The following is a 26,356-nucleotide window of genomic DNA, read 5'->3' as shown; positions in this document are numbered from 1 at the left end:
TGGAAGTTTTCCTCAGCCTCAGACAGACCTGTCCAGCCCAAATGAGATGGAGTTAAGGCAGGAAAGGGTTGGAGTGTTGGGGGGGAAGTTGAAAGAAGGATGGACCTAAGAGGATGGGGGAGTTTGATGAAATGGAAACTGAAACGAATCTGGTAGAGTGAGTCACGAAAGGAGGAGAAATGGGGTTGGAGAGGGGAATGGAGGAACGGAGGAAGAGAGAGACCAGGAGAGCGAGGGAGGGTGAGAGAGGGTTGGTTTTTGCAACAGGCACACACTGAACTAGGAGTGCGCCACCTGCGTGTCACAATAAATAAATAAAGGTTAAATAAAATGAATAATGGATGGGGTGGCGTTTGAAAGAGGGATGGAGGAGGAAGGGTGGAGCAGGGACAACAGGGCGCACCGGGGGGGGGGGGGGGGGGGGGGGGTATGAAGAAGACAAAGGGGGAGGGACCTAGTGAGGGAAGGGGGAAGGAGACAATGATTTAGGCGCTGGTTGTGCTTTGTGCACTGTCTGCCTGTCATAATAAATAAATAAGGTTAAGGAAAATGAAGTAGCATCCGTCACAGGATGGGTGAATGAGGGGGTTAAAGTATTAGGGAGGAGTGGGTTGGATAGAGGGGAAATTGCGGTAAGAGGTAGGGAGGTTTAGAGAAAGGGAGGCAGAAGGAGGAGGAGTAGGGGTTGAGGTATTCTGCACTACCAAGGCAAAACTACATTTTTTGTGTAAAGGTCATGACAAGTGTTTGAATCTCATATCAAGTCGATATCCAGTCGATATCCATAAATGCGATTCAATTTTATTCAGTCCATGTCTGTACCAACAGCATTTTGGCAGGAACGGAGATACATTTTGAGTTTGAGTTCTGACTTCCAGTACTCAGGCAATTACTGCTCTCTGGCTTTGTAGGGCAGAGTGGTGAAGCAATAGGTACAGGCTGTACTGTGAATGTACTGTCTGCACGTCGGCATGCTGACAGGGAATATCAACCAGCTCAGTAGCTGGAGGCTAGCCCATACAGCAGCAGAACCAAGCCTATAGCATCAGCAGGCCCAGACAACAACATGGCTAATTGTAGAGATTATTATGGAGGCATTTCTGCTTCACTACGTAGCATACAGTAAAGATACATGGAAGATTATATAGTGAAAGATAGACACATGGTATGTTGCACAGGTTCAAACCCACCACGTTGCAAGTATAAAACATGTGCCTTCGTCTGCTGATGCACTAGGACGACTCAGACAACAAGCACCTCTTTAGTTAATGAACGTGTACTTTAATGATTCCCAGAGGGGGAATTGTTGTCACCAGGGAGAAAATTACATTTCAGATATTTACAGCATTAGATAACGTTTGCATGCTTTGCACAGAGCCCAAACACAATTGCCCCTGAGGGACAGATGAAGCTCTGTTACATTGAATAGTTTTAGATTGATTTCATTTTAAATGAGTAGAATTAAAAACAATAGAGAGCTGTTAATGATAACATTAAAAGGAAATTGGCCTGCATAATATAAAAAGCCATAATTGTAACATTAGTACAGGCTGTGGCTGGGCGCAGGGATGTCATTAAATCATCAGGTTTTTAAACCTTTCAAAATAATTAATTATATGCTTTTATCAAGAGTTTTGACACTATTGAATTATGGAACAGTGTTTATTTTCCCTTGCTGTACCATGATTTAGCTATGTACGTGTGCTGTTTACCAACATTAGCTAATAATCCAGTCATTCAAATGCAATTAACTCTACCAGCTACACACTAATACACACAATAATTAATAATGTTATTCTATTGGAAGCCAAGCACTCCGTGAACTGAACATCAGCCAGCAGCCACATGCTGCTTATTTTTAGCTGTGGCTGGTACGTTTGTCTAGTCTATTACCCATCGTGGCACTAACCATCATTTGGTGGTTGTTTCCAAATCAGGCCAGGCTTGTGAAAAAGATTTAGAAATTTTGGAATCAGCCATCCACTGTAGTCTGTGGGTAAAAAAAAAAAAAAATCCAGTCCTGTCTTGATGCCAAGGCAATACTCTGGTACATGTTTAGTGGTCAGCTTATTCAGTCAACACACCACACAGATTGGGCCAAATAGTGTTTTTCAGTAAAACAACTGGACATGTTGCTCTTCCCACACTAAACCAGCTAACAATGCAGTCAGCTCAAACAATGGAATACTGTCAACAACGCAGCCACTGTGTAATCCTACTACATGGCGAGCTTTGCCGCGTAATGCCCAACCATCTATCTCCCTGTCCTGTGTCTTTTCATTAGCTGCATCTGGACATCATAATATACAGGCAAGCCAACCGAGGGCAATATCGTAGTGCTTCTTCAGCGGTCGGCTCATTCAATCAGCAGGCAACACAGCCTGGAGCCAAGAGAGTTTTTAAATCACATTTTGGATCGTCAGTGCTTCGCTGCTGCCAGAAACACAATACACAAGAAGATCGATTGAGGCCATTTTTTGCTGTGTGGGCCAGTGGCGCAGTAAAATTATGAGACCGTGGGTGTGCTGGTACATTACTTTGCTGACGAGCAGAACTGTAGGATCGGGTTGGCTGTACATTCTCCCTGCCTGTCTGTCAATAGGGTTGATGGCTGTCAGAGCTCTGCAGAATGTAACTGGTTTATATGATGAGCTATACGTAAAACCACAGATGCCTCATTCTCCGTGGCAGAGATCTGTGTCCATCATGCCATACTGCTTGTATACTTTTGTTGTGTGTGTGTGTGTGTAAGTGAGTGAGCATCCAGCGTTAAGTTCAGGTTGGGGACTTCTCACCCCGATGTGATGACAGATGTGATAGATTGTAGATGTGCTTATTACATTATAGTGTGGGGAGGGGCCTCTCCACGGGGGCCCCCAGACACAAGACGAATGTTAGCCCAAATGCAATGCTGCAGAAGCGTGGGTCCAGAGGGAAATGGGGAGATAGGGGGAGGGACAGATAGAAAAAAAGAAGGGCGGAAAGGAGAAGAAGAAACTGTTATGAAACCCTGGTTTTACTTCCTTCTCTGTGTTGGTGATGATCGGACACATACACACTGCATATTTATCCATTTCTATCCATGAATCATGGATTTTGGCAGTCCACTGATTATTGATACTTGTTTAAATTATAATCCTTGTTTATTATCTGTTTTGTGTCCCTTGTTTTCTGTAAAGCACTTTGTGTCAAATCTGTCTGTTAAAAACGCTCTATACATTAACTTGACTTTACCTAAATCTAGTAATAATAAAGAGGACTACCAACACAAATGTATTGATATTTGATGAGCACTGTGTTGGTGCTGTTAAACTCCTGATCTGTTCGGTGTTTCTTTTCATGATAAAGGCCTTGCTGACAGCCATGATGGGCACAGTCCTCATCCTTGTTCAATAAACGAGCTAATGGATAAGCCCAATCCAGTGCCTTGGATTTTCTCTCTTAACCACTAAACTCTGTTGCAAGCTAAATTGCAGTGTCAATATAACACACACCCTGTCCCTGTCCCTGTGCTGTTGCAGAGCAGTGAGGGAGCTACCTGGCTACTCCTTCCAACAATACACACATTAGTTCTCCGAATTTGTGCTGTCTCCTTTGATGTTCACTATGGCAGAAGGGCTGGGCATGTTTGCTGTTCTGTCTTCTGGCAGTGAAGCAGTGAAGAATGGTGTAGCTACATGCTGTACTTTGACTGCCTTAGCAAACACAGAGCTGTGTATGTGTGTGTGTGTATACATGGGGTGTGTGTGTGTTCTCACCTGGCACTGTAGACTTGGTAGGAAGATATTTGCATGTGAATTTGTGTGTGTGAAAATGTGTATCCGAGTGCGAGTCTTGAGTGCGTGTGTGTCCCAGCTTTATCAGCTCTGTGAGTGGGTCAAGGTCAGAATTGTGTGAGTCTGTGAGTGTGTGTGTGTGTGTGTGAGAGAGAGGGAGAGAAAGACAGAGAGAGACAGAGCGAGAGACAGAGAGAGAGAGTAAAGCTGATGGTGGAATTTGTCCTGAGTGAGGTTAAACTCGTTAACTCATTAGATGGACAGAGGAATACTGATCTGAAATGATGGGATACATGACTCCTTAGTGTTCACAGAGCTGCAGGAGCTGAGGAGGGGGACAGTGAGAGACAGAGTGAAAAGTAAAGGAAAGAGAGAAAAGCATTTCTGCTTTTGTATTTTTTGTATTTTGAGTTGTGAGTGTGTGTTAGTTGCAGTCTAGTGTAGCTGACTGGTTGGCTATGTGTGTCTGTGCAGTGACAGCTGTGATCCATCAAAGCCCAACACACACACACACTCCATAAGCCAAGACTTAAGAACTGTTAGCTGTGTGTTCGTACATTTACTTCTCACTCTGTACAAGAAACCCGAGGCCCAGACCAACAAGATTGTTAGATTGTTTGCACATTACTGGTAATCATACACTCTCTCAGCACATTACTGTCTGACTGCCACCTAGAGGTTAAGAATGGAGCTGCAGTAGGCAGACTAGGCAGCCGGTGACGATGTATTCAAATGTATTCAATGTGCTCTATCACTCAACATGTCTTACGCTGTACCTCCTTTCCCCGAGGTGGCAAGAGGAGTTCCATCATTAACTGCAGAATCCAGAATGTGTGTGTGTGTGTGTGTGCGTGTGCAGTAGGATCCCAAGCTGTCAATCTACACCACCAGTGAAACCTGGGAATCCATCTTAGTTTTAAATTGGACAGGTAGACATAGTGTCTCAGCGTTGGCGTTATGCATAAATCAGCTGACAGTGAGAAAGCAGAAACAAGGCAGTGCTGTAATCCTGTTTGTTCTGGCCCACCACAATTTTTAGAAAAGCCAACCACAAACAGACTCCCCTATCTAATACAAAAACAACACATTAATAGTGCTTATTTCACTGCATGCACACACGACTTGACCCTGCTTTCTTTCCTGCCCCAGTCACCGCAAATAATGTAAGATCCTGTGGTAAGAAAAAAAAAATAAAGAAGTGAAATCTCTGCCAGTCCTTCCACTCGCTGTAACAGCATGTGCATGGCTGGCAAGGAGTAGTACACCTTCAGTTAATAGAACATATGTGCCAAATACTGATGCTGATGCCATTTCCCTAATATTACAGTCCACTTCCAAGAGCCATGTGTAATGTGTTAACATCAAAGCAGAGTTACTTGATTTTCTGCCTTTTTACATATGAAAGGATGTTAGATTTCTCTAATGAAGGCAATGCATTACATCACTGTTCTTCAGAGACCCTAAACTAGTATATGCAGTTCAGCAACAGTAATGGATCATCTCACTTCACTGTATCTGCCTGCACTTGGAATAAGTATCCACAGTGAATAGTTGCATCTTGACGAGATGAAACAAGTCTGGAAGCTTCTCCTGAGTCACCAAGCATGAAGAGCAGGGAAATGTTAATTGAGCATGAGGCCTTGATCATAGATGAATAGCTGCTCCAACATGCACAACTGCACACACAACATCATAGAATAGTATGTGAAGCAACATGTGTCCATTAGTTTCATGTGTTAATGTGATGCAAATGTACTGAGTGACCATGAATGACTTGTTGTGCCTCATTTAACCGAGCCTGAGTTAATGGATGCAAGGTGTATGTGATTATATGGTGTGTGTGTGTGTGTGTGTGTGTGTTTTTATCACTGTGTTTTCGTAGCTTTGAGGGTAGCGGTGCGGTCTGCTTGTTTCAAGGCTTGCTGGCTAAGAGTAACGGAAGCTTTCACTATTGCTCTTTCATATGTGCAGCCATCTGGGAGTTTGTGTGATGGATTGAGGCCTGTGTGTGTGTCTGTGTGTGTGGTATACTGTGCTGTGTTGAGGCTGCGGTTGTGTGTGTGTGTGTGTCTGTGTGTGAGTTTTACGTGGGTTGTCCAGATGTTTCTGGAAAAGTCTTGTCAAGGGCTGGTCTGCCGGCAAGGGAGAGGATGTGAGCTTGGGCAGGCCTTGTTTCCATGGCAACGGCAGATGTTTCCAAATCATTTGGACCAGAGCCCCGAAGACCTTGTGTGTGTGTGTGTGTGTGTGTGTGTGTGTTGGCTGAACATCCAGCTGTACTGTATTTTCGCTGGAGAATCTGATGAAACCTTTGGGATGACTAGGAAGACTCAAGGAACTTTCCCCTTACCATACTGACAAACTGAATTATAAATCAGGCCTTCCATTTGGATTGGAGCTGTGTGGTTAAGCCTGTTAAATCTCAACACTGTAAGGCATACAGTACCATGGCTGACAGTGATGATAATGACAGAAAGAGCCTAGATCACTCTGCTGCATTCCTCCTATTGCATACTGCTCCCGTTGCATACTGAGAAAAACAGGTGTGTGTGTGTGTTTTCCTGTTCAAACGTACATGTGTGTCTGTGTGTTATGGCCATGCGAGTAGGAGATCTAGTGTCAGTGAGTGGTTAGCACTGTGTTTTATGACTTTGTTTTGGCTCTGAGCCCACTCTCACAGGGACCCTACGCCGCCTGGCTAGTTCCTGGGATTTTTCTCCATTACTTGAAACCAGGTGTAGGATATACGTTTTATTTTGTATCGTCTTATTCAGGGCTTCTCATGCGCTACTTTTTCATGCCGTTGACCTCCAAATAAACTATTGGGCAAGACCACCTAATTGCTGGGCTCTTGGCTGACGACCACTTCATTCCTCATTTGAGAGTTCAGTTACTCTAATATTATGTTGCGCTAACGTTTGAGTTTCCCAGCCCCTCATTCCGAGACCCACCGGTCTCAAGAAGGACGGGTTGCATGCATAGAATATTAACACGTTTAATGAGTCTTCTCCTTGTTCTCCCCCCTCTGTCTTTCTCCATCCTTCTCTCTCTCTCTCGCTCCCTCATCTCCAGAAGGAGTTTGCAGCTCCCCCTCCTCTACTCTTCAGGAAGCTGAGTAACCCAGACCTGTCGCCCGCAGCAACAGCCGTCACAAAGACCAAACTGCACCGGCAGCTGAGCCAGGATGAGAGCCGCGCCCGACGCAGCAGTATGGCCATGACCGGTAACACACACAGACACAGACACAGACACAGAAGAACTCACACACACACACACAAAGGCATACCCACTCACACGCACACACATACAGTCAAACATGCATACACACTAGAGATGGGAACGTTACCTGATTTGTCATTCCAGAACAAAATAATTCATTATTCGTCAACACTGGCTGACGTACAAGTCGTCAATAGAGACATTAGCTGGTTTAAACTACATTTTAATTACATACAGAATATACAAGAATAAAGCACAACATTTCAGTGGTTAATAAATATAAATACTTATTACTAATTATAGTTCATATTTTTCATAATTATACCTGTTGAACTTTTGAGGACTGCTACAACCACCAAGCAGGTGAGATTTATGGGGCAACCTTGAGGTGAAGAGAGGTGGACATTGGCAGTACTAGCCACATACTACAGAAAAGATGTTTTGACACTGATATTTATGCCATTGACGATATATTTGAGTCGCAAGAAGATGAAAATTCCATGGTTTGTGGTCTCTGCTAAGCAACACTGGCATTCAGTCTTTCTAACTTGGCAAGGTACATTAACCTCAAACATGTTGATTTGTCTTTGGAGGAAGAGGCATCAGGGAAGCTAGCCAGAGAAGTCAGCAGCTATTAAATCTTTTACTGGAACATGCTGTAAATGTGATCCTTCCCAATTTGATCAAATAACACAGCCTTGTTACAGTTATGTTAATTATGACGGTGAATAACATGCTGCTGCTAAGCTTTATTCAGGGAGACGGACTGAAAATGCAGATGATTACTGAACCAACGTACAATGTTTCCAACCATAATGGAAAAGGAATGGGACTGAATTTCTCCCTTCTCCCTCCTCTCTCCTTCCCGCTTTCTTCTCCTCCCCAGGTAAGCAGCTGCTGCCTCTGTCCAGTAGTCTGCACGGTGGGGTGAGTCAGCTGGCGTGGCAAGGAGCCACTGGGGGTCTCGGAGGGCCCATGGGTGCAGGGGGACCTTCTGGAGAGGCCAACAACCTGGTCCGTATGAGGAACCAGACCCTGGGACAGTCTGCACCCTCGCTCACCGGACTGGTGAGTACACACAAACCGATGGCCACAAAACCACACACATGCACACACACACACACACACACACACACACCTACACACACACACACACACACACACACACAGGTAACTAGGTACTCTGTCACTCACTCACAGTTCTGGTCATTTCTGGTCATGTATACATGCACACACAGACACAAAACACATGTAAACACAGAGGCACTTGTGCACAACACACTCCACGCACGCGATCACATGAACAATACACCGTCACACGCAAATGAATCAGACACAGACACACACACTCATGGGAAATCAGGCCTGTTGAAATTCTGCTTCCTTATTTGTAGCCCTGGGCAGTGGTGAGCACATAAATATCTCTACATACACACCCTAATTGTGGTAACTTTCATTAATAATCTCATACATAGCCTCATGTGTGTAGCAGAAATGAAGCGTTACCTGTCAGTGTATGTGTGTCTAGATGCGCACCTACTTTATGTTGTATCCAGTGTTATTTAGTTTCTTGACTGTATGATAAAGAGTGGGCTGGCCTAGTGGAACTGGAACCTCTAGTTCTAGCAGTGTTAGTGCCAGTAAGCCAGGCTGGCACCGTATGGATGCTGTCTTTTAGAGAGAAGGCTCCCTGCCAGCCGAATGCAGGGATGCAGCATGCACCCTGATGATGACTCAGACTTTTACAGCCACCAGCCACACACACACACACACACACACACACACACACACACACACAGCCACTTAACATCCACAGAGAAACACTCGCTTGCTTACTGGTGTGAGGGAGAAATGGAGCGTAAACGTGTGTGTGTGTGTGTGTGTGTGGGTGGGTGTGGGTGTGGCTGTCTTTGGTCACAAGTGGAGTGGATCACGAAGCAGCACAATGCAATGCTGACCTACATATGATAGTAGTCTAGATGGCAACCACTCTGCAGCATGCAGGGGGTGAGTGAGGGTAGCAGGCACTGTGTGCGCTCTACTCCAAGTACAACTCTGATCCCTGCTGGTCGTAGAGGGAATTGTTTAAAAGTCACAGGAAACCCAAGCATGTCATTTTTATTTTTGACGAGCTCCTTTTGTATTCTTTATAAGTTTTTAAGTAGTTTTTAATACCTAGATCTAAACTATGTCTGTAAGCATTATAACCATGTTTCACTAGCCAGGATTGTATTAACATGAGCCCATCGACCATTTCTATCTGGATTCATTGGAACAATCAGTAGCGTTTCTGATTTCACTCTCATGACTCATTCTGGATTGATGGTCATAGTTTATAAGCTGCTGTGTGAGTTATGCTCGTCATTTAAACACGACAATAGTAGAATCATTGAGCATATGAAAGTGTTTGTGTCTACAAGGCACTGGTTCTGAAACTGCTGCATACTTTCTCATATACACACATTTGCCACTGCCACATGTTCTTAAACCGTTTCAGCCCAAATTTGAGAGGTTCAGTCTTGCCCTGGGGCATGAGAACATGAAAACACTCATTACAACTCAAATCATCTGGACGACCAGATGTAGGCCTGTGATCCCTTTTGTTTCCTTTGTCCATATTTTAAATACAAACTGCAGTGGAGTAGCTTTTGGAGGAGCTGGACACATGTATGTCTAAACTACCAGTAGATGGCAGCATTGTGTAATGTGTAGTCCCATTGAGCAGGAGGACGTCACCAAGACCTTTGCCGCATAAACACTGTATCTTACGGCAATGATACAAGGGTAATTTTTGTGGCAGACTAGATGGGAAGTTTCATGACCAAGAGCCTTTTGGCATTTTATCTTTATTTGTCATGTTATCTGCATTGAATTAGTTCTATTTGCCCGTTCTCTCCTCTGCTGCTGCCACCTTCAGAAAAATGCCCAGGTATTAAAACTTTCACAACAGGAGTGTTGAGCAGAGTCTATGACAACAGGGTCTATATGTACATAACATCACTAAGAATGACAGTACCTATCAATTATAACTTAAGAGGCCAACTAGTCACAAATCGACACTCTTATTTGTAGGTGTTTTGCAGTTCCAGTTTGATCTTACAGTGTTTCTTGTAGATTTTTTTGTAGATGTTTTTGTTTGGGGGTTATTTTGGTTCTGAGACTCAGATTTAAGATTTACCATTCCAGGATCAGTGCTAGTCTTTCAGGTTAAGAATGGCTCTCTTCGGGATATTTATATCATGATATACATAGACAATAGTGCTGTAATTGCACTCTTAATTGATATTTATTATTTGGGGAGGGCAAAGCAATAAGACCAGATGAATTTCAGTCCATTATCATTTTTAGCTGTGTGAGCAATTTTCCAGTTGCGGGAGGCCACAGCTAAATCAATGTAAAGGAAACACTATCTTAGATCAATACTCCTTTTCTTATAGACTTGATTTATATGATCTCAGTATACGTCTCTCAACCACAGGATGTTAAAGTGTTGTGAAAGACACTGAACTGTTACCTGCTCACTCACTGTAAGTTACTCTGAAGAAGAAACTCAGGTAGGAAACTCAGATAAATGGTCACAACAATGTGAAACGCTGAACAGAGAAAATTAAAATGTGCATTTAGTGCAGTAAATTATAGCCCCGAATGTAGAATTCATGCAAAAATGGTGACCAGACACACACACACACACACACACACACACACACACACACACACACACACACACACACACACACACACACTCACACACACACACCTCTTGAATGTTTAAAATGTACAGTGGTAGGGTGTGCAAGTTCCTTTTTTCCACTGTGCATTGCATGGACCCTATGAAACATAAAATACCTGAGTTGTAGGTTTAACAAATCTCAACAGATCTAACATATAGTCAGTCATGATTGAGCCAAGGATTAAAAAAAAATGTTTTTTTAACATCTCTGTGGTTGTGCTGGTAAAGGAACACCATGTGTGGTGAGTGTTTGTTGGAAAAAAATACATTAAGCTAAAATGGATTGTGTCACTGGTTTGTTTTGGCTCCTTTGAATGGCTTTATAATTAGCCTGGATTTTTTTTCTCTCTCTCTCTGACTTTTTTTTTAAAGGGATTGTGTAACGCAGCCAGCAGGAAATTGTAGATTGGATTTAAAACGGAAAATATGACCTGCAGAGTTATTCTAGCTGAGCAAATAATCATAGTTATTATATTTCTCATGGGCATGTTTATTAATATTTTCCTCCTTTCCTCTTGGCAGATGCCCCTCTCTCCTCTACAATCTTTCTCTCTCTCTCTCTCTGTCTCTCTCTCTCTCAATACACAAACACCTCATCCTTTCTCTCAGTCTCTGTTGCACTTTCTCTCTCACCATCTTTATCTATCACCCTTTCTTACTACTCTCCCAGACTCAATCACACACATACACACGCTCTCGTAATTCCACAGATACACACTTCTACACACACGCAACACCAAGCTCACTCTCTGTGGAGTCGGGTCTTTTAGAGAAACAACGGTTCATGCACATAATAATATCTCTCTCCCAGTGTTGTGCCTCGGGGTCCAGGCTCTGTGTTTTTTATGGCCTGGCTCAATGCTCTGTCTCGGATTGGTTTGAATTGACTTGAATTAGGATTTAGGCAGAACACCTGAACCCCTTTCACTCTCTTTAATTTTCTCTCCTCTCCTCTTCTCTTCTCTTCTCTCATCTCCTCTCCCTCTCCTCTCCTCTCCTCTCCTCTCCTTTCCCTCTCCTCCTCTCCTCTCCTCTCCTCTCCTCCTCTCCTCTCCTCTCCTCTCCTCTTCTCTTCTCTTCTCTCATCTCCTCTCCCTCTCCTCTCCTCTCCTCTCCTCTCCTTTCCCTCTCCTCCTCTCCTCTCCTCTCCTCTCCTCTCCTCTCCTCTCCTCTCCTTTCCCTCTCCTCTCCTCCTCTCCTCTTCTCTCCTCTCCTCTCCTCTCCTTTCCTCTCCTCTCCTCTCCTCTCCTCTCCTCTCCTCCTCTCCCCTCCCTCTCCTCTCCTCTCCTCTCCTCTCCTCCCCTCTCCTCTCCACTCCTCTCCCTCTCCCTCTCCTCTAATTTCCCTCTCCCCTCCCTCTCCCCTCCCCTCCCCTCTCCTCTCCTCTCCTCTCCCCTCCCCTCTCCTCTCCTCTCCTCTCCTCTCCCTCTCCTCTCCTCCTCTCCTCTTCTCTCCTCTCCTCTCCTCTCCTTTCCTCTCCTCTCCTCTCCTCTCCTCCTCTCCCCTCCCCTCCCTCTCCTCTCCTCTCCTCTCCTCTCCTCTCCTCCCCTCTCCTCTCCACTCCTCTCCTCTCCTCTCCCTCTCCTCTCCCTCTCCTCTAATTTCCCTCTCCCCTCCCTCTCCTCTCCCCTCCCCTCCCCTCTCCTCTCCTCTCCTCTCCCTCTCCCTCTCCCTCTCCTCTCCTCTCCTCTCCTCTCCTCTCCTCTCCCTCTCCCTCTCCCTCTCCCTCTCCTCTCCCTCTCCCTCTCCCTCTCCTCTCCCTCTCCTGTCCTCTCCCTCTCCTCTCCTCTCCTCTCCTCTCCCTCTCCCTCTCCTCTAATTTCCCTCTCCCCTCCCTCTCCTCTCCCCTCTCCTCTCCTCTCCCTCTCCCTCTCCTCTCCTCTTCCCTCTCCTCTCCTCTCCTCTCCTCTCCTCTCCTCTCCTCTCCTCTCCTCTCCTCTCCTCTCCCTCTCCCTCTCCCTCTCCTCTCCTCTCCTCTCCCTCTCCTCTCCTCTCCTCTCCTCATATAATTTAAAGGTTCTTGTTGTTGCCCTATTTCTCTAATTTGTATCTTACGTAATTTTGTTGTAGCATTTTTAAAACGTCAGGTCAGTAGAATCCACTCAAAAATCTTATACAGTATGTGGGAAAAGACATGACTAAAATTAATTCAGAAATCTTATGCAGGGAAAAGATGGAAGATTACTAGTTTTTTTTTTCCTTTAGGTGGTGGGGAAAAAAAAAAACTTTGGTGGACCACCCAAGACTTAAATAGAGAGAGACAACTTTCTCCCCTAGGGTATGTGTGCTATTGGCACGTGTGTTAATGTATGTTTGTGTGTGCATGTGTGTGTGTGTTATTGGGTTAAAAGAGTGGAGCTCATGGGGTCTGTCTGTTGGGGAAAACAATTCTGGATGGCCAGATGGTGTTTACCTCTCGACTAATGGTCTAGGGCCCTCTCTCTCTCTCTCTCTCTCTCTCTCTTTCTCTCGCACTCACTCTCTCTCTCTCTCTCGCTCGCGCGCGCGCGCTTTCTCTCTCTCACTTTCTCTCTCTTTGTCTGTTTGTGTGCATGTGAGCTTGAGAAGACATTGTGTGTTCTCAAGCTATTAACTTAGTATTGCTTGGTAACCCCTATAAGTGCCAGGTGGTTTGTGTGTGTTTTGTGTTTCCACAAAAATTGCCCCTGAGTGCTTAGCACCTGGACAGTGTACGGACACACACACACGCACACACACACACAGTTTGAAAGGGAAAGAAAATTATCCGTATTGTCCAGAGTCTGCTGAGAGCTCAATTCAATCCTAATGACCAAGCTGCTTTCAACATGCTTATCCATTCACTCGTGTACTTGATGAGAGTGAAGAGTTGAAACTTTGTATTACCACGCAATCAAATTAGCATATTATTTGCATTTGTTTTGGAGAAAAAAAAATGAAAGACTTAGCTGGAAGGGGAATACAGGGATAAACATGAAAGCGGAGTGCTATTGTTGCAAACCATGCCCTGTTTTTTGGCATCATTATTAAAACACACTCAGGCGCTGGCAAGGAGGGAGAGACGGGAGACCAATCCCCGCCTTTTGAAATAAGGAGATCCTATCCTAATTCAAATGAATAGAAAAAGCCCTCGCCTTGTTGTTTGTGTGTTTACCTCGCTACACTAAATTACCCTCTCCCTTTCACTGGCAGATAGTAATAGGCCTTGTCTGCTGCACTTGGCCTGAGAAAGAGATGGAGACCAATTGCTTTAAATAATGTTTGTGTTCCTCATCTGATATGGCGTGCATGTGTGTGTGTGATGTTCAGTGTGTTCCAGGCATCTTTTTATGATGAAGTTTTCTAATTTACTATTTTATAGTACCCACTTTCCCTCAACCTGCCTTGTCTTTCCCTGTCTTATCTACTGCAGTTACAGATTTTCTACATTTCCCAGAATTATTTCCGACAACCCCCAGAGAAGGGGCACGAACTTGTTGCTTGAACTAAATGTAGTGAGCTAGCCAACTAGTTCACCAACACTGGGGCTTGTCTATGATACCGGCTGCGCTCCTTACTCGAAACGCATTGCATTCTGGTCTATTGAGGCTACTGTGGGTGGAGAAATTGGTATCTCTGCCTCTTCTATGATGGATTTCTAGAAAGAAGTGAGTCTAGAAAGAAAAGCTCTTTGATTCGGAAGGACTGACGCCAAATCCCTGATGTTTACCATTGTTTTAGATAGCTGAAACACTTTCTGCTATCAAACTCCATTGTGGTGCTGGAAATATCTCAACGTGACCTCGTGACATCTACGTTTGGCCACTTATAGAACGGGAATAAGAAAAATACACTACCAAACAACAAAATGCACCCAGAAATGCAAGGTACATCGCCAATAGCTGTTTTTTAACAGTGTTAAAGAGCTTTAGAGTGGATTATTTTCTGTAACAATAGCATTACTTCAGCAAGTTGGTGTGTTTTGTTGAGAGGGAGGCTTGCAACTCTCACCTGAAAGCCACAGAGACACAGGTGTTGAGTAGAATAATGCAAGCACAAGTTGTCTCATTAATGTTAACTTTAAAGATAGTCACTGTGATGATACCATCCTCTTAAAAATGTGAGACATACCGTATAGAGTATACCCACTTTTTCCTACCTCTTTGTCTGACCATGTACATTATATCTACCTCTTTCTCTCGGTACATACAGTATGCCTACCTGCTTCTCTGTGCATGTAAAGTGCACCACTGCACCTGCCTCTAGACAGACGTCAAGCCTTGGCCTCAATGACCTCATCCTGGTGTGTTTGAGGAGGATATGCAGGGGAACAAGCTGACTCGGCTGCCAGTTAAATATACATGAGAACATGCTGAATAATTACTGCGCTCATACCTCATCTCTACAGTGACTGACAATGGCCAAGGCGATGACGAAGATGGCACACGTACCACAGCTCGCCTGCCATTCTTACCAGGGCTTTGTTTCACTCAACGAAGTTTCACAACAACACTTGGGTGATCTCGGAGTGGCCTCTCTGCTTTACTAGATTGTGCGCAGTGTTGGATGATGATAGATAGGGAAAAAAGATGATGGTGAAGAAGATACTTTCTCTGTCTACAGGGGTTTTGAACTAGTATAATTTTATGCTTTTGGGAAAAGCTCTGTGCCTACCTGTCTATGCTCTTCAGATCTACTGCTGGCCAGACTTTAGGCAGAGTTAATTAATTGAGTGAATTTACTTCATTTTTCACTCTAGAGTTTAGACCAACTCTAATAAGCAATTCAATGATAAGACTATCAATGATTGCACAATAAAATGAAATATGTTCCTCATTGCGGATATAGAGAATATAAAGAATAATGTCTTTTTGTCCCCCTTAACTTAGAAACAAATTACATTGGACACAATTTTTAGCAGCAGGGAGGCTTTTCCTATTTGTTTTCAATGCCATTTAAGCATTTTGCTTTCTGTTATAGCATTGCTGGCAACCTGTGATTTTCTGCTTTAGGTCTCTCATATTTTAGGTGTCTCATTTTTTGAAGGAGCATTATGAGCAACCCAAGCAACATTTTTTTAACTGAAATAAACATTTTTTGTTTTTTTTTTGCTCAGTGGCTTCCACTGTCACCACACAGCGATAAGGTTGCGGCTTCGATTCCCAGCCCGGGCCCTTTTTCCTGTTGGTTTCCAGGCAGCGGGGTTTCTGGTCTCCGAATGGAGACGTGGGTTCAATTCTGAACCCACGTCTGAACACATGCAAGTCAGGTGGATTTGAGACTCTAAATTGTCCATAGGTATGAATGCGACTGCAAGCGATTGTCTCAGCTCTGTGATGGACTAGTGACCTATCCAGAGTGTTTCCCTGCCTTCCACCCAATGCATGCTGGGATAGGCTCCAGCTCTCCGTGACTCTGAATAGGAATAAGCGGGTAGAGAAAATGAATGAATGAATGCAATGAGGTTACTTCTAAACCAGACATTCAGTGCAATCGAATGGGGTAAACTTAAAAACATATTTTTTTCATTCTTTTTTTTTTGCTGTTGTTTCAAGACTCATAACTCATATTTTGAGTTTCTTTTTTTAAAACCCATGCCATGGTACAAATTCCGAATTGCAAACAAAAACACATTGTCAATTTTTTAACTTTTTCAAGTTAATGAATACTTCTCTCTCTTGTCTGTGACTGCAGTACTGTTTCTCCTTAGCACAAGCACCAAGACAGCAAGCTGCTCTGAAGGGAGATGGTGATGACTCATGTTCAAGGTTGCTCTCTCACAGAGGAGACGGTGAACAAAGCCAGGGTGTGTGTATGTGTGCGCACACACTTATGCACTATACCTGTATGTACACAGTGGGGGCACAGCTTATCTCCTCTCTGCATATCTACATAATCTTTCTCCGACTCACTTTCTCATTCACTTTACACATTCACACACACACACACACAAAGGCATACACACACACACACACCTCTCCATCTTGCCTCAGGCTGCGAGTTGTCCTTGTCAAGTGCATGATTCATGGCTAAAGAAGAACACAGTGTGCCTGTACTGTACTGACTGCTATAGTCACCTGCTGAGACCCCACCCCCAAACACACACACACACACACACACGCTTCAGATTCTCAAGACAGCAGCAGTACGCCTAGATACCCTAGTGAGCCTCATCGTACAGCTGAAAGAAGTTGCATGTTCAGCGTGTGTGTGTGTGTTTGTGTGTGTTGGAATGAATAGGCATATGTTGAGCCCTTTGTCCTTGTGCAGTTAGTCTCATTGTCCCACTCAGAGAGATAGAAAAGTGTAGAGAAAATATATAATCCAAAGCAATATGGAGTGAAAGCTAAACTACACTGTATACTTTAGTAAAACTGAAGAAAGAAAATGACAGACAGTCAGACAGAGAGAGATACCAGCATTCTTAGTCTCTCTATGGGGCTTCCTTTGACTCCCAGCATGAGAACAATCTGATGTAGGCTGGTTTGATAGCAGACACAGTCACATCCCCTGAATATCACGGAGAGCACAGTTCATCAATTAACACTGGGTTTATGCTTCAGAATCACAATAGGCCTGCAAATCACCTGTCGCTGGCATTAAGAAACATCAGAAGTCACTTTAATTGATGACAAACGGTTCTGTCTCTCCCCACGATGAACATTATAAGCTCTCTCTACACAGGTACTCGTACTAGGAAATAGTTGGTACCGATGCAGCATTACATTCCCTGTGATCCTCGGTATCTACCCAGAACTCAACAGCTTCAAGAAGTTTAGCCGGCAAAACAACATAACATATAACAAGAGTGTCAAAATAAAGACAACAAGGTAGTCTTAAGTTTAGCACAAATAAATCCATTCACAGAACATGTTCAATGGAGTAAGGGATACATTGTTTCCCATGGGCCTCCTGTGCAGTGAAATAATGAAATGCTGCATAACAGGAATGCCAAGTAAAGCCAGAGGAAATTGGTAATAGTTAAAATTTATCCCTGTTTCTCACTAGCATTTTTTAGCATGGTTAGGTATGTAAACAGGGCTATTACAGGGTGTCCGAAATGTCTGGAATCACAGAGAAACCTCCAGCCAAACAAGTATCAAGAAGAAGTCAGAAGTGGGATTTCGACCCACGTCTCCATTCGGAGACCAGAAACCCCGCTGCCTTAAACCACTCGAGCATCCTGACACCTTGTATGTATGGGGAAAACAAAATAAAATAAAAAAATACATGGTGTTTTTGAGTTACTCTTTTTCAAGTGAAGTCCCATGCAGAATGCAGACAGTGAAGTGGAAGCAGGCCCAGTCATCTGGCATATGAAAGTGGAACATTGTTGTGTGCCTCCGAATCCTCTTTCTCTCCTTTTCTTCTCTTTCTTTCTCTCTCTATGCCCACCCATTTATCTCTTTTACTGTTTTCACTGTCTCTCAGTTGTTCTTGTCATCTTTTCCGCTCTCTTTCTTGCTTACAACCTCATACTTTCTCTCAGATTATAATTATCGTCAGTGCATGCGATCCTTTAGTATTCATGGATCTTTCTAAGCCATACCCTGCTCTTATATCTGCCTCAGTACAGTATGCAGACATGCACACATGCCCTAGTACAGTATATGAAAGCTGCTTAGCTGCCTGTGTCCTTCACACTCAGATTAAGTTGTGTGTGTGTGTCTAATGCATTAATCTATATGAGAGAGAGGGTCTCTTCCCATATGGCTTAGACATTCCATGCATTCCCTGTTCTTCTGTAATCCCCTCAGGTATCAGACAGGGCTTCAAACACTCTTCAGATACCACTAAGACCTAAACTGTACTGATATTAGCATATGCTGCAGCCGAGCTCTCTTGCTTTTTGTTCTTCTTTCTCTCTTTCATTAATTTTCACTGTCTCTTTTTCCGCTGTTGTTGCTACCATTGTTAGTGCCATTCTCTGTCTCTCTCATCCTCTCCTCTTTATCTCTTCCTCCCTCCTCTTCTCTCTCCCTCCATCTCTTTATCCCCCTTAAGTGGAGAAGGAGCAGCTTAGTTCAAGAAGAGTCATTTGGTCTCTTGGTAGAAGACACAGCGGAGCAGAGCTGGCAGGCTAACTGTTATTGAGGTCCAGGAGAGAGAGGAGGCTGCTCAGCTCTGGTCCACAGGACCGCAGTGTCCTTGTCTGAACTTGGACTCAGCAGCAAAAAGGAGAGCCAGCAGTGAGTGCTTGATATTCATCTGTGAAAAAATCAACTTTACTTCATACAGTGGCTATTCAAAATATTCACCCAAAGTGGTCATGGAATTTCTGGAATATCATGGAATTTTCAGAGGTGTATTCCAGATAGGGAAAGTCAGAGAATTTTACACTTTACATTTTTCAATTTGTGTGCTTTACAGCTAGTTTCACATTGCAGTAGATGGTGGTTTTCAGCTGTTTTTATACAGTACATTGTAAAGCCACTTCTCCGCTGCAAGCCCAACAGTACTGGATATCAGACTGTTTACGTCTTTAGAACTTTTATGAACTGAAAAATATGAACAACCCAGGAAGGAATAACACGTTTAGGTCAAGGAAGCACTTGGACTTAGTCATGGAAAGTCACAGGGCCACGGTGGGAATCCTGCCTTGACTTGTTGTGCATCATGTTGTGCTACGAAATTAGTTCTAGTATGTTAATATGGAATTCTTGATCTGAAATCTCTGCAGTAGTCCTTTCAGTTCTTTTCATAATACAATTAGAGGAGCGAAAGTCTCTGGAGTACTTTGCATAGATTTCAGACAAAAAAAATCCTGATAAATGTATTTTGACCTCATTTTGTAGCAGAAGAAAATGTACAAGTCAAGGATGTTGAATAATTTTTTTATAGCCATTGTAACTGCAAGTTGAGAAAGTGGGCATGTTAATGAGCAAACAAGCACAAGGCTTGTGTCTACAAAAAAGGTCAATTATAGTTACTTAAGAAAACATTTAAATCTCAAAATAGGTCTTCTTGCTTGAGGATAGTCGGCGAAATGTGTTTATGCGTGTGTGTGTCTTTGCATGTGGGAGTGTGTATGCTTTCATTTATCAGTATTTTTTTTGTCTCCTTTCCTCTGACAGAACAGACAGCAGGTACACAGGGCCAGACAGGGCTCTCACTTCACCACCCACACCACTCCTCCATTTCTAATTCATCCTTCGTCTCTCTCTCTCTCCCTCTCTCTCTCTCTCTCTCTCTTCCTTCTCTCCCTGTATGAGTTCTGTTATTAAACGCTGGGTAGATTTATTTATTCTGTCCATCACAGCCTTGCTCTTTCCCCTCCATCTCTGCTTCTGCATATTTTTCATCTCATCACGGGATGCTCCATTGGAGCTGTTGAGCCTCTTGTCTGCTTAGGTGTAATATGTGAGATGGGGAGTCAAACCCGTGCCCCCCCCCCCTCCTTTCCTTCAGTTCTGACAGTGGAAAAAAGAATAACACCAGCTCACATTTGGGAGCATTGCAACAGCAGCCAAACGTCACTCTTGTGCTTTTGTTTTTGTCTGGCTCCTGTGAGGAAACTGTGGATGTGTGTAAGACCAACAGTGTCGGTATTTTACCCCCCACGTTGCAGCTCTCCTCATTTGAACCTGAGTCTGAACAAAACAACACTCATGCCTCTGGCCACTGCAGGAAAGACATCTGCTGCACAAAAACACAAGCTTTTTATATGAGATGCAAGTCTGAATGTGTGTGTACTTGTATGCGTGTGTGTGTGTCTGTGTGTGTGTGTGTGTGCGTGTGCGTGTGCGTGTGACAGGCATAACTCTTGTAAGGTCTGGCAGTCTTCAAGAGTATGGTATAATCACCAGACCATTACTTTGGGTATGTATGTTTGTCTGCTTGTCTGTCTGTCTGACTGCTTCTGCATGTTTTTGTTTTTCTCTTGGTGTGTGTTTTTCCTAAAGAGTGTGTGTGTGTGTGTGTGTGTGTGTGTCCGTCCCCATCCATATCTGTACTTCCAGCACGCTGGCCATGATGGGGTATCTTGGGGCTGCCCGATTATGGCAAAAATGATAGTTATTTAGGCAAGTGTTGTCGTCATAATTATTAATCATGATTATTTGTCTCGGTTTAGTGCACTTTTGAACTTAAGATATATTTTCACTTTTTTCAGTGCATTATTTCTCAAAGTAGCAACAGTTAGAAAGTCTTGTTTTGTCACATGGCTGTGGCATGGCATTCAAAGGCTGTGATTGGTCTGATGTAATGGAAGCACTTGATATTATACACTGGGACTTCCAGAGGAATTGAAAATATAACAAACACTTCAGTATTGCCGAATTACACAGTTATTAATCGTGGAAACAAAATATTGCAATATACGATTATCTACTATTAACTGTGCAGCCCTAGGGTCTCTGAGTCTACTGATAACAAGATAAAATATGCTTCTCCTTTCTCCTCATTTGTCATCTCCACAACCTTTAAAATTCTCCTCCGGGTGACAGGACTGTAAGGCTCTAATTGGGTGAAAATGCTACGAGTGTAATTCAACAGCGCTGAGGCCCTTGAGTCACTGGTCAGCCGCTGCCGGACCTGTAATTACTACGAGCCTCTTCAGCATATCTGTCTGCGTATCTTCGTTAAGTCTCCTAAATGTCTCTCTCGCTTTCTGGCCTCTTTTTCTTTCTTTCTGCCGTCTTCTGTGCTTTTCTCCATCACACTTGTTTTTTTTTCTGTTTCCCATCCTCTAACCTCTTCATATCTCTCACTATATCTCTTTTTGTTTCTTTTCTCTCTCTCTCTCTCTCTCTCTCTCTCTCTCTCTCTCTCTCTCTCTCTCTCTCTCTCTCTCTCTCTCTCTCTTCACACTGTGTTAGCAGAGAAGGGCTTTAGCCTCTCAGCCAAGCATGGAAAAGTGGAGAGGTGGAGAGACCTAAGTGGTTTTTCCAACGTGTGTTTAGAAAAATATTAGCCTTACTCCCTTTCCAGCGCTGCAAATGTTCCACTACTCAACAGCTAATGGGAAGAATTCGGTTGGCTCGTTCATTTTCTTGCACTTGATTTTTTTGGGGTTATATTTAGTTAATTACCTCCCGCCTTCACATGACAATCATACACACACACACACACAGACGTGCATAGACTTTTTCTCTCTCTCTCACACACACACACACACACACACACACACACACACACACACACACACACCAGAATTAAGTTTGGTTCATTTGCTGCCACTTGATTTTTGACTATATTGAGTTAATTACCTGCCTCTCTATGATATACACGTACATACACACACACACTCACACACACACACACACACACGCACACATGCAGACAGTCACCTCCTGCAGTGAGATCCTGCTTGACTGACTGTAGATAGCAATTAGGGACCGACCATGAAAAATGAAGGCTGTCTGCCTGAAATCAGTGCACATTTGGAATGCACAGAGGGAAAACAAAGCACAACATTACCCGAGGCTCCAGGCAACTAATTTCTCTAAAATAATTAGCCGACATGAAGTGGTTTTATTTTCTGTCTTTTCCTTCTCACTTTTTCATAGCAGAGAAAAGAGGACTGCCTCAAGTGGAAATGTGTGCTTTTTTTTTTTTTTTTTTTTTTTCCTCCAGGAAAACTTATTCCGCTTGTTCCGCCCTTTTGCCTTTTGAAGACTGCTGACATGCATTCAAATGAGAGTGAATACGGGAGGGGGCTGGTGGGGGGGGAAGTCTGGCTTCAGCTATCCCTGTGTAGCAGCTGTTGGCAAAATAAGGGCTGCACAATTATGGCTAAGATTATAATCTTAATTCTTTTTCCTAATATTGTAATCATTAGTATTAAGCACCATTATTGGTTTCAACGAGGGAAAAATGAGGGATAGGCCTACTCACAGACAGTACAGTATTCCTGTTATTGATGCATGTGTGTGGCAGGGAGAGGACAAGGAAGGGGTGCTGCTGCAGCCTTGGCCTTCATGCACTCACCTTACTGGATTTAGTGATGATTGTTGAGGTGATTTGATTTGTTGAGGCGAATCTCAGGCGATAATAGATAATAGATTGGTTGTATTACTTTGAGGTAATACAATTGCTGCTCTATCATCAATGGGTTTGTCCAGTCTTACCGGACATGTTGACTCATGAAATACCAGCTAAACCTTCAGTTTTGGTCTGTCACTACTTCTACTGTTCAAGCGCTGTACTCACTACTATTGTCTGCAGTATGGACCGCTCAAATGTGCGTGCATGCGTGAGTCATGTTGAGTGGCGGATGTAAACGGAGATGAATAAGCTCTGTGCTGCACACTGGATGGCTGTGATTTGGTCACGGTGCTCATTGTGAATAGTAGAATAGGAACATTAATGGGAGCACAAGATTTGGTAGTACATTGGCGAGTGCTACAATTATTAATCAAACAAGTTGTAGGGTTAGAGAATATAGAGTCTACATGAGAAGTGGGAGAGGAGAAGTTGCTCTTTCTACAGTCTTTCTATCTTCCTTTCCATTCTGTCTGTTTTTTTTCCTGCCATCTTCCTTCATTTTCGTTCTGTTGCCATTATTTCTCTGTCTCTATCCCCACTTTCACCATAACAACATCACCAACACCACTTTTTTGTCCTTTTATGCTCTCTCTCCTCTCTCGTTCTCTCCCCCTTTCTCTCTCTCCGCCCCGTAGTGTCTCAATCACGCTCTCATCACTTCGTCTCTGTGCTGTTTCTCTATCGCTGTCTGCCAGTACAGTGTATTTCATTAAACCCAGTGTTTCACAATCCAACCCTCAAGTGTCCCTTGTCCTTCAAGTTTTTGTTCCAGCTCTACTCTTGAAGCACACCTGATCTGCTTAAGGGCTTAATGCTGATTGGTTGAGCATGAGCAGTAGGCACACATCTACCTGAACAAGGCTGGCATGAAAGTGTGTTGCCCTTAATTGGATCAGGTATGCAAGAGTAAAGATGGAACAACAACTTGCAGGTACTTGAGGGCCGGATTGGGAAACACTGATTTAAACCATTGAATAAGACGAGGGTGAGGTCAGTGGCTGTCTATTTTAAGGTATCGACCCACTTAGCCGCCTACTTACATAAAGCTGAATCAGACTCTCATGAGATGGCCTTGTTGAAATGGACCGGGTATGTTTTTATTCTACTCAGTCTCTCCCCTTATTTTTCAGAACTTTCTCTTCCCTCCTCCTTGTGTTTGTGCGTCATTCTAGTGTGTGTGTGTGTGTGTGTGCGTTTGTGTATGGGTAGAAGATAAGATAAAATAAAACTAAACTTTAATGATCCCCGCGGGGACACTGGGTTGTTGCAGCAGTAAACAGGAATAGACGCAGCAAAGAAAACTAGAATATAAATAAGAATCGAGCCAATGGGGGGTATTAAACATAACACATAACCGACAATTGCAACTTTAGAACTTCTTCAGTAGACACAGAAGAATGAAAAGTGTGAGCTGTATCTTTATGTGTCTGTGTTTCTGTGTGTGACCATCTTTGGTAGCTGGATGCCCCGGCCCGGGTATCACACCCACTTAAGATGCCGAGAAGATTCCAGCTCTCCATGCAGCCATCTGCACACGGCAAACTGTGACAGGCCTTTGATTTACATGCCACTAATGGATAGTAGGCCCCTTGAAGGCATCAAAACAGCATTGGGAATAAAAGACAGTAGGATTCCAGGGTGGAGTGGCTAGATATTCACTACACTGCATGCAGTCTAGTGGCTGGCTGGTGTTAAATTTGACTACTATCCATTAAAATTCATACTACTCATTACTTCGGAGATGGGATGCAATAGGAAAACACAAAAAACACAAAAACAGTCATTTATATTTATAATTTTTTAATTAGTTGTTGTATATTTTATGTTCTGAAAATTGTTCATTTTTCTAGCATTGTTCTGATGTTAAACTTGTTCTAAATATCCCCACATAAGGAGATGACTTACTAAATAGTAGGTAGTATAAGTTTTTAGAGGCAGCCTGCTAAGTTTTAATCACTTACTAAACCATGAACTCCTTTCTCCCTCTGTGTTGAGGTGAATGTGATGACATTTTAATATTTGGGTGAGCTCAAAAGAGTCAATGCCTAACTATTAATCAACAGCTCATAGAGCTGCTCTGAATTCACTGTTACCAAGTTTGCTGTCATGCTGCAGAAGCTCTTTGTCTTTGCTCTCTGTGTTTCTTTATTCTGTCAGCTGGTTGTGTACAGCTAGCTGCCAATTAAAATGCACAACAAAGTGGTCAGGCATAGTGTGGTGTAGTTCAACATGTTGCACAACATTTCAGCTGTTCTCTTTGTTGTCTCTTTGAAGAGGCATTAAAAGACTGTGTGTGCTGTTATCTGAGGCACACGGAATTGTATTATCCGAGTAATTACAATTAGTAAGTCAACTGCAAACAGTGTAGCTAATGGCTGTGGGCTCTGCAGATGTAGCTGTCGCTGGTACTGTGTGTCGCGGATGCACTCAACCCACAAGTCTCACCTTCTGCTAACAGCGCTACACCCATCTGCTTCTGTGGAGCACGTGTTTGTGTTTTGGTTTTTTTGTGTATGTCTCTGCGTACTCTGTGTGTGTGTCTACGATGTGCAGGCGCACGTCCGCATCTGTGCGTGCGCGTTCATGGTCGTGTGTGAGTGGAAGTGTGTGCGTCTCCCACTCTTTCTCAGTGGGGTTTCTAGCAGTAGGGCCCTGCAGGTGAGGCTAGCTGCCCGGGGCCGCAGCACCATGCAGCGGATACAGCTGGACCCGCACCGCAGGCCGCCAAGCCTCAACCCCGGCATCTGCTCTGGGCGGGGACACACAAGGATAGAATGACCGAGTAAAACGGATGAATAGGTGAAGTTGCAGCCAAGGCTTCTGTCATTTTCCTAACCTTGAAGGTGGTCATAGAAAGAGGAAGAGCAGAGAGAGAGAGAGAGAGAGAGGGAGAGAGAGAGAATCACTATTAAGAGTGAGCTGTGCATACATACACATACAGTGACACAGATATAGAAAGATGCACAAACACACACACACAAACCTTAGCCTCATCATCAGCCACTGCAGTCTAATTGGCTCCTCTCCATCTCTCTTCCAACTGAGAGCCTGTCTCTCTCTGGAAATGGGTTCAAGATGTCATACACAAATCCCATTTCTCCTTCGCTTTGCACTACAAAGATCCTGGCTGACATGTGTACACACACACACACACGCACACGTGTACCCATACACATGCACACGCACATGAACACGCAAACTTTTCACAAACACTGTCTCCTTGTCGCCTTGGCAACTGTCATGAGTCCGTAGATGTGTGGATGTGTGTGTTGTCTGTCTGTGAAGTGATTCACTCACTTCTCTTCCACACGTTCTCTCTCCCTGTCTGTCTCTGTAACTCTTTCTGTCTGTTTCTTTTCTTTCTCTCTCCTCCATCTCTCTCTCTCTCTCTCTCTTTCCCTCGTCTCTTTGGCTCCAAGCCTCCTGTGCAAATCAGTAGCGAGTTCAGCCTCCGCTTGTTTTGATTCACTTTGGCTGTGTGTCTGTGTTTGGAGGGCCAGGCGTGGTTTCAACCAGAGGAATAAGTGTTCGACCGGTGGGGAGTATCGGGATAGTGTCGGCTTCATTTATTCCCACACACCAGATAAAAGCATAGAGGAGATAAAATGTGTCTCTGCTTTCTCATTCCCAACAGGCCAGCGGCGATGCTTTGGTCTAGCCAGTGTTTACTTGAACAAGGCCAGCGCTC

General features: G+C 43.8%; 1 protein-coding gene across 2 annotated transcripts in view; it reads left to right on the top strand.

Annotated features, from left to right (window-relative positions):
* The window catches only part of mast2 (microtubule associated serine/threonine kinase 2), a 165,979-nt gene that overhangs the window by 27,411 nt on the left and 112,212 nt on the right, over window positions 1-26,356 (top strand). For both annotated transcript variants that reach the window (XM_071913467.2, XM_071913466.2), the window contains exons 2-3: window positions 6,852-6,999; window positions 7,882-8,063. In XM_071913467.2, coding sequence (XP_071769568.2) covers window positions 6,852-6,999; window positions 7,882-8,063 — 330 coding nt within the window. The remainder of the gene's footprint in view (window positions 1-6,851; window positions 7,000-7,881; window positions 8,064-26,356) is intronic.

The sequence above is a fragment of the Centroberyx gerrardi genome, chromosome 9 (assembly GCF_048128805.1).
Source record: "Centroberyx gerrardi isolate f3 chromosome 9, fCenGer3.hap1.cur.20231027, whole genome shotgun sequence".
Taxonomy (NCBI): domain Eukaryota; kingdom Metazoa; phylum Chordata; class Actinopteri; order Beryciformes; family Berycidae; genus Centroberyx; species Centroberyx gerrardi.
Note: the sequence above shows the minus strand (reverse complement) of the source record. Positions and strands in the feature narration are given on the sequence as shown.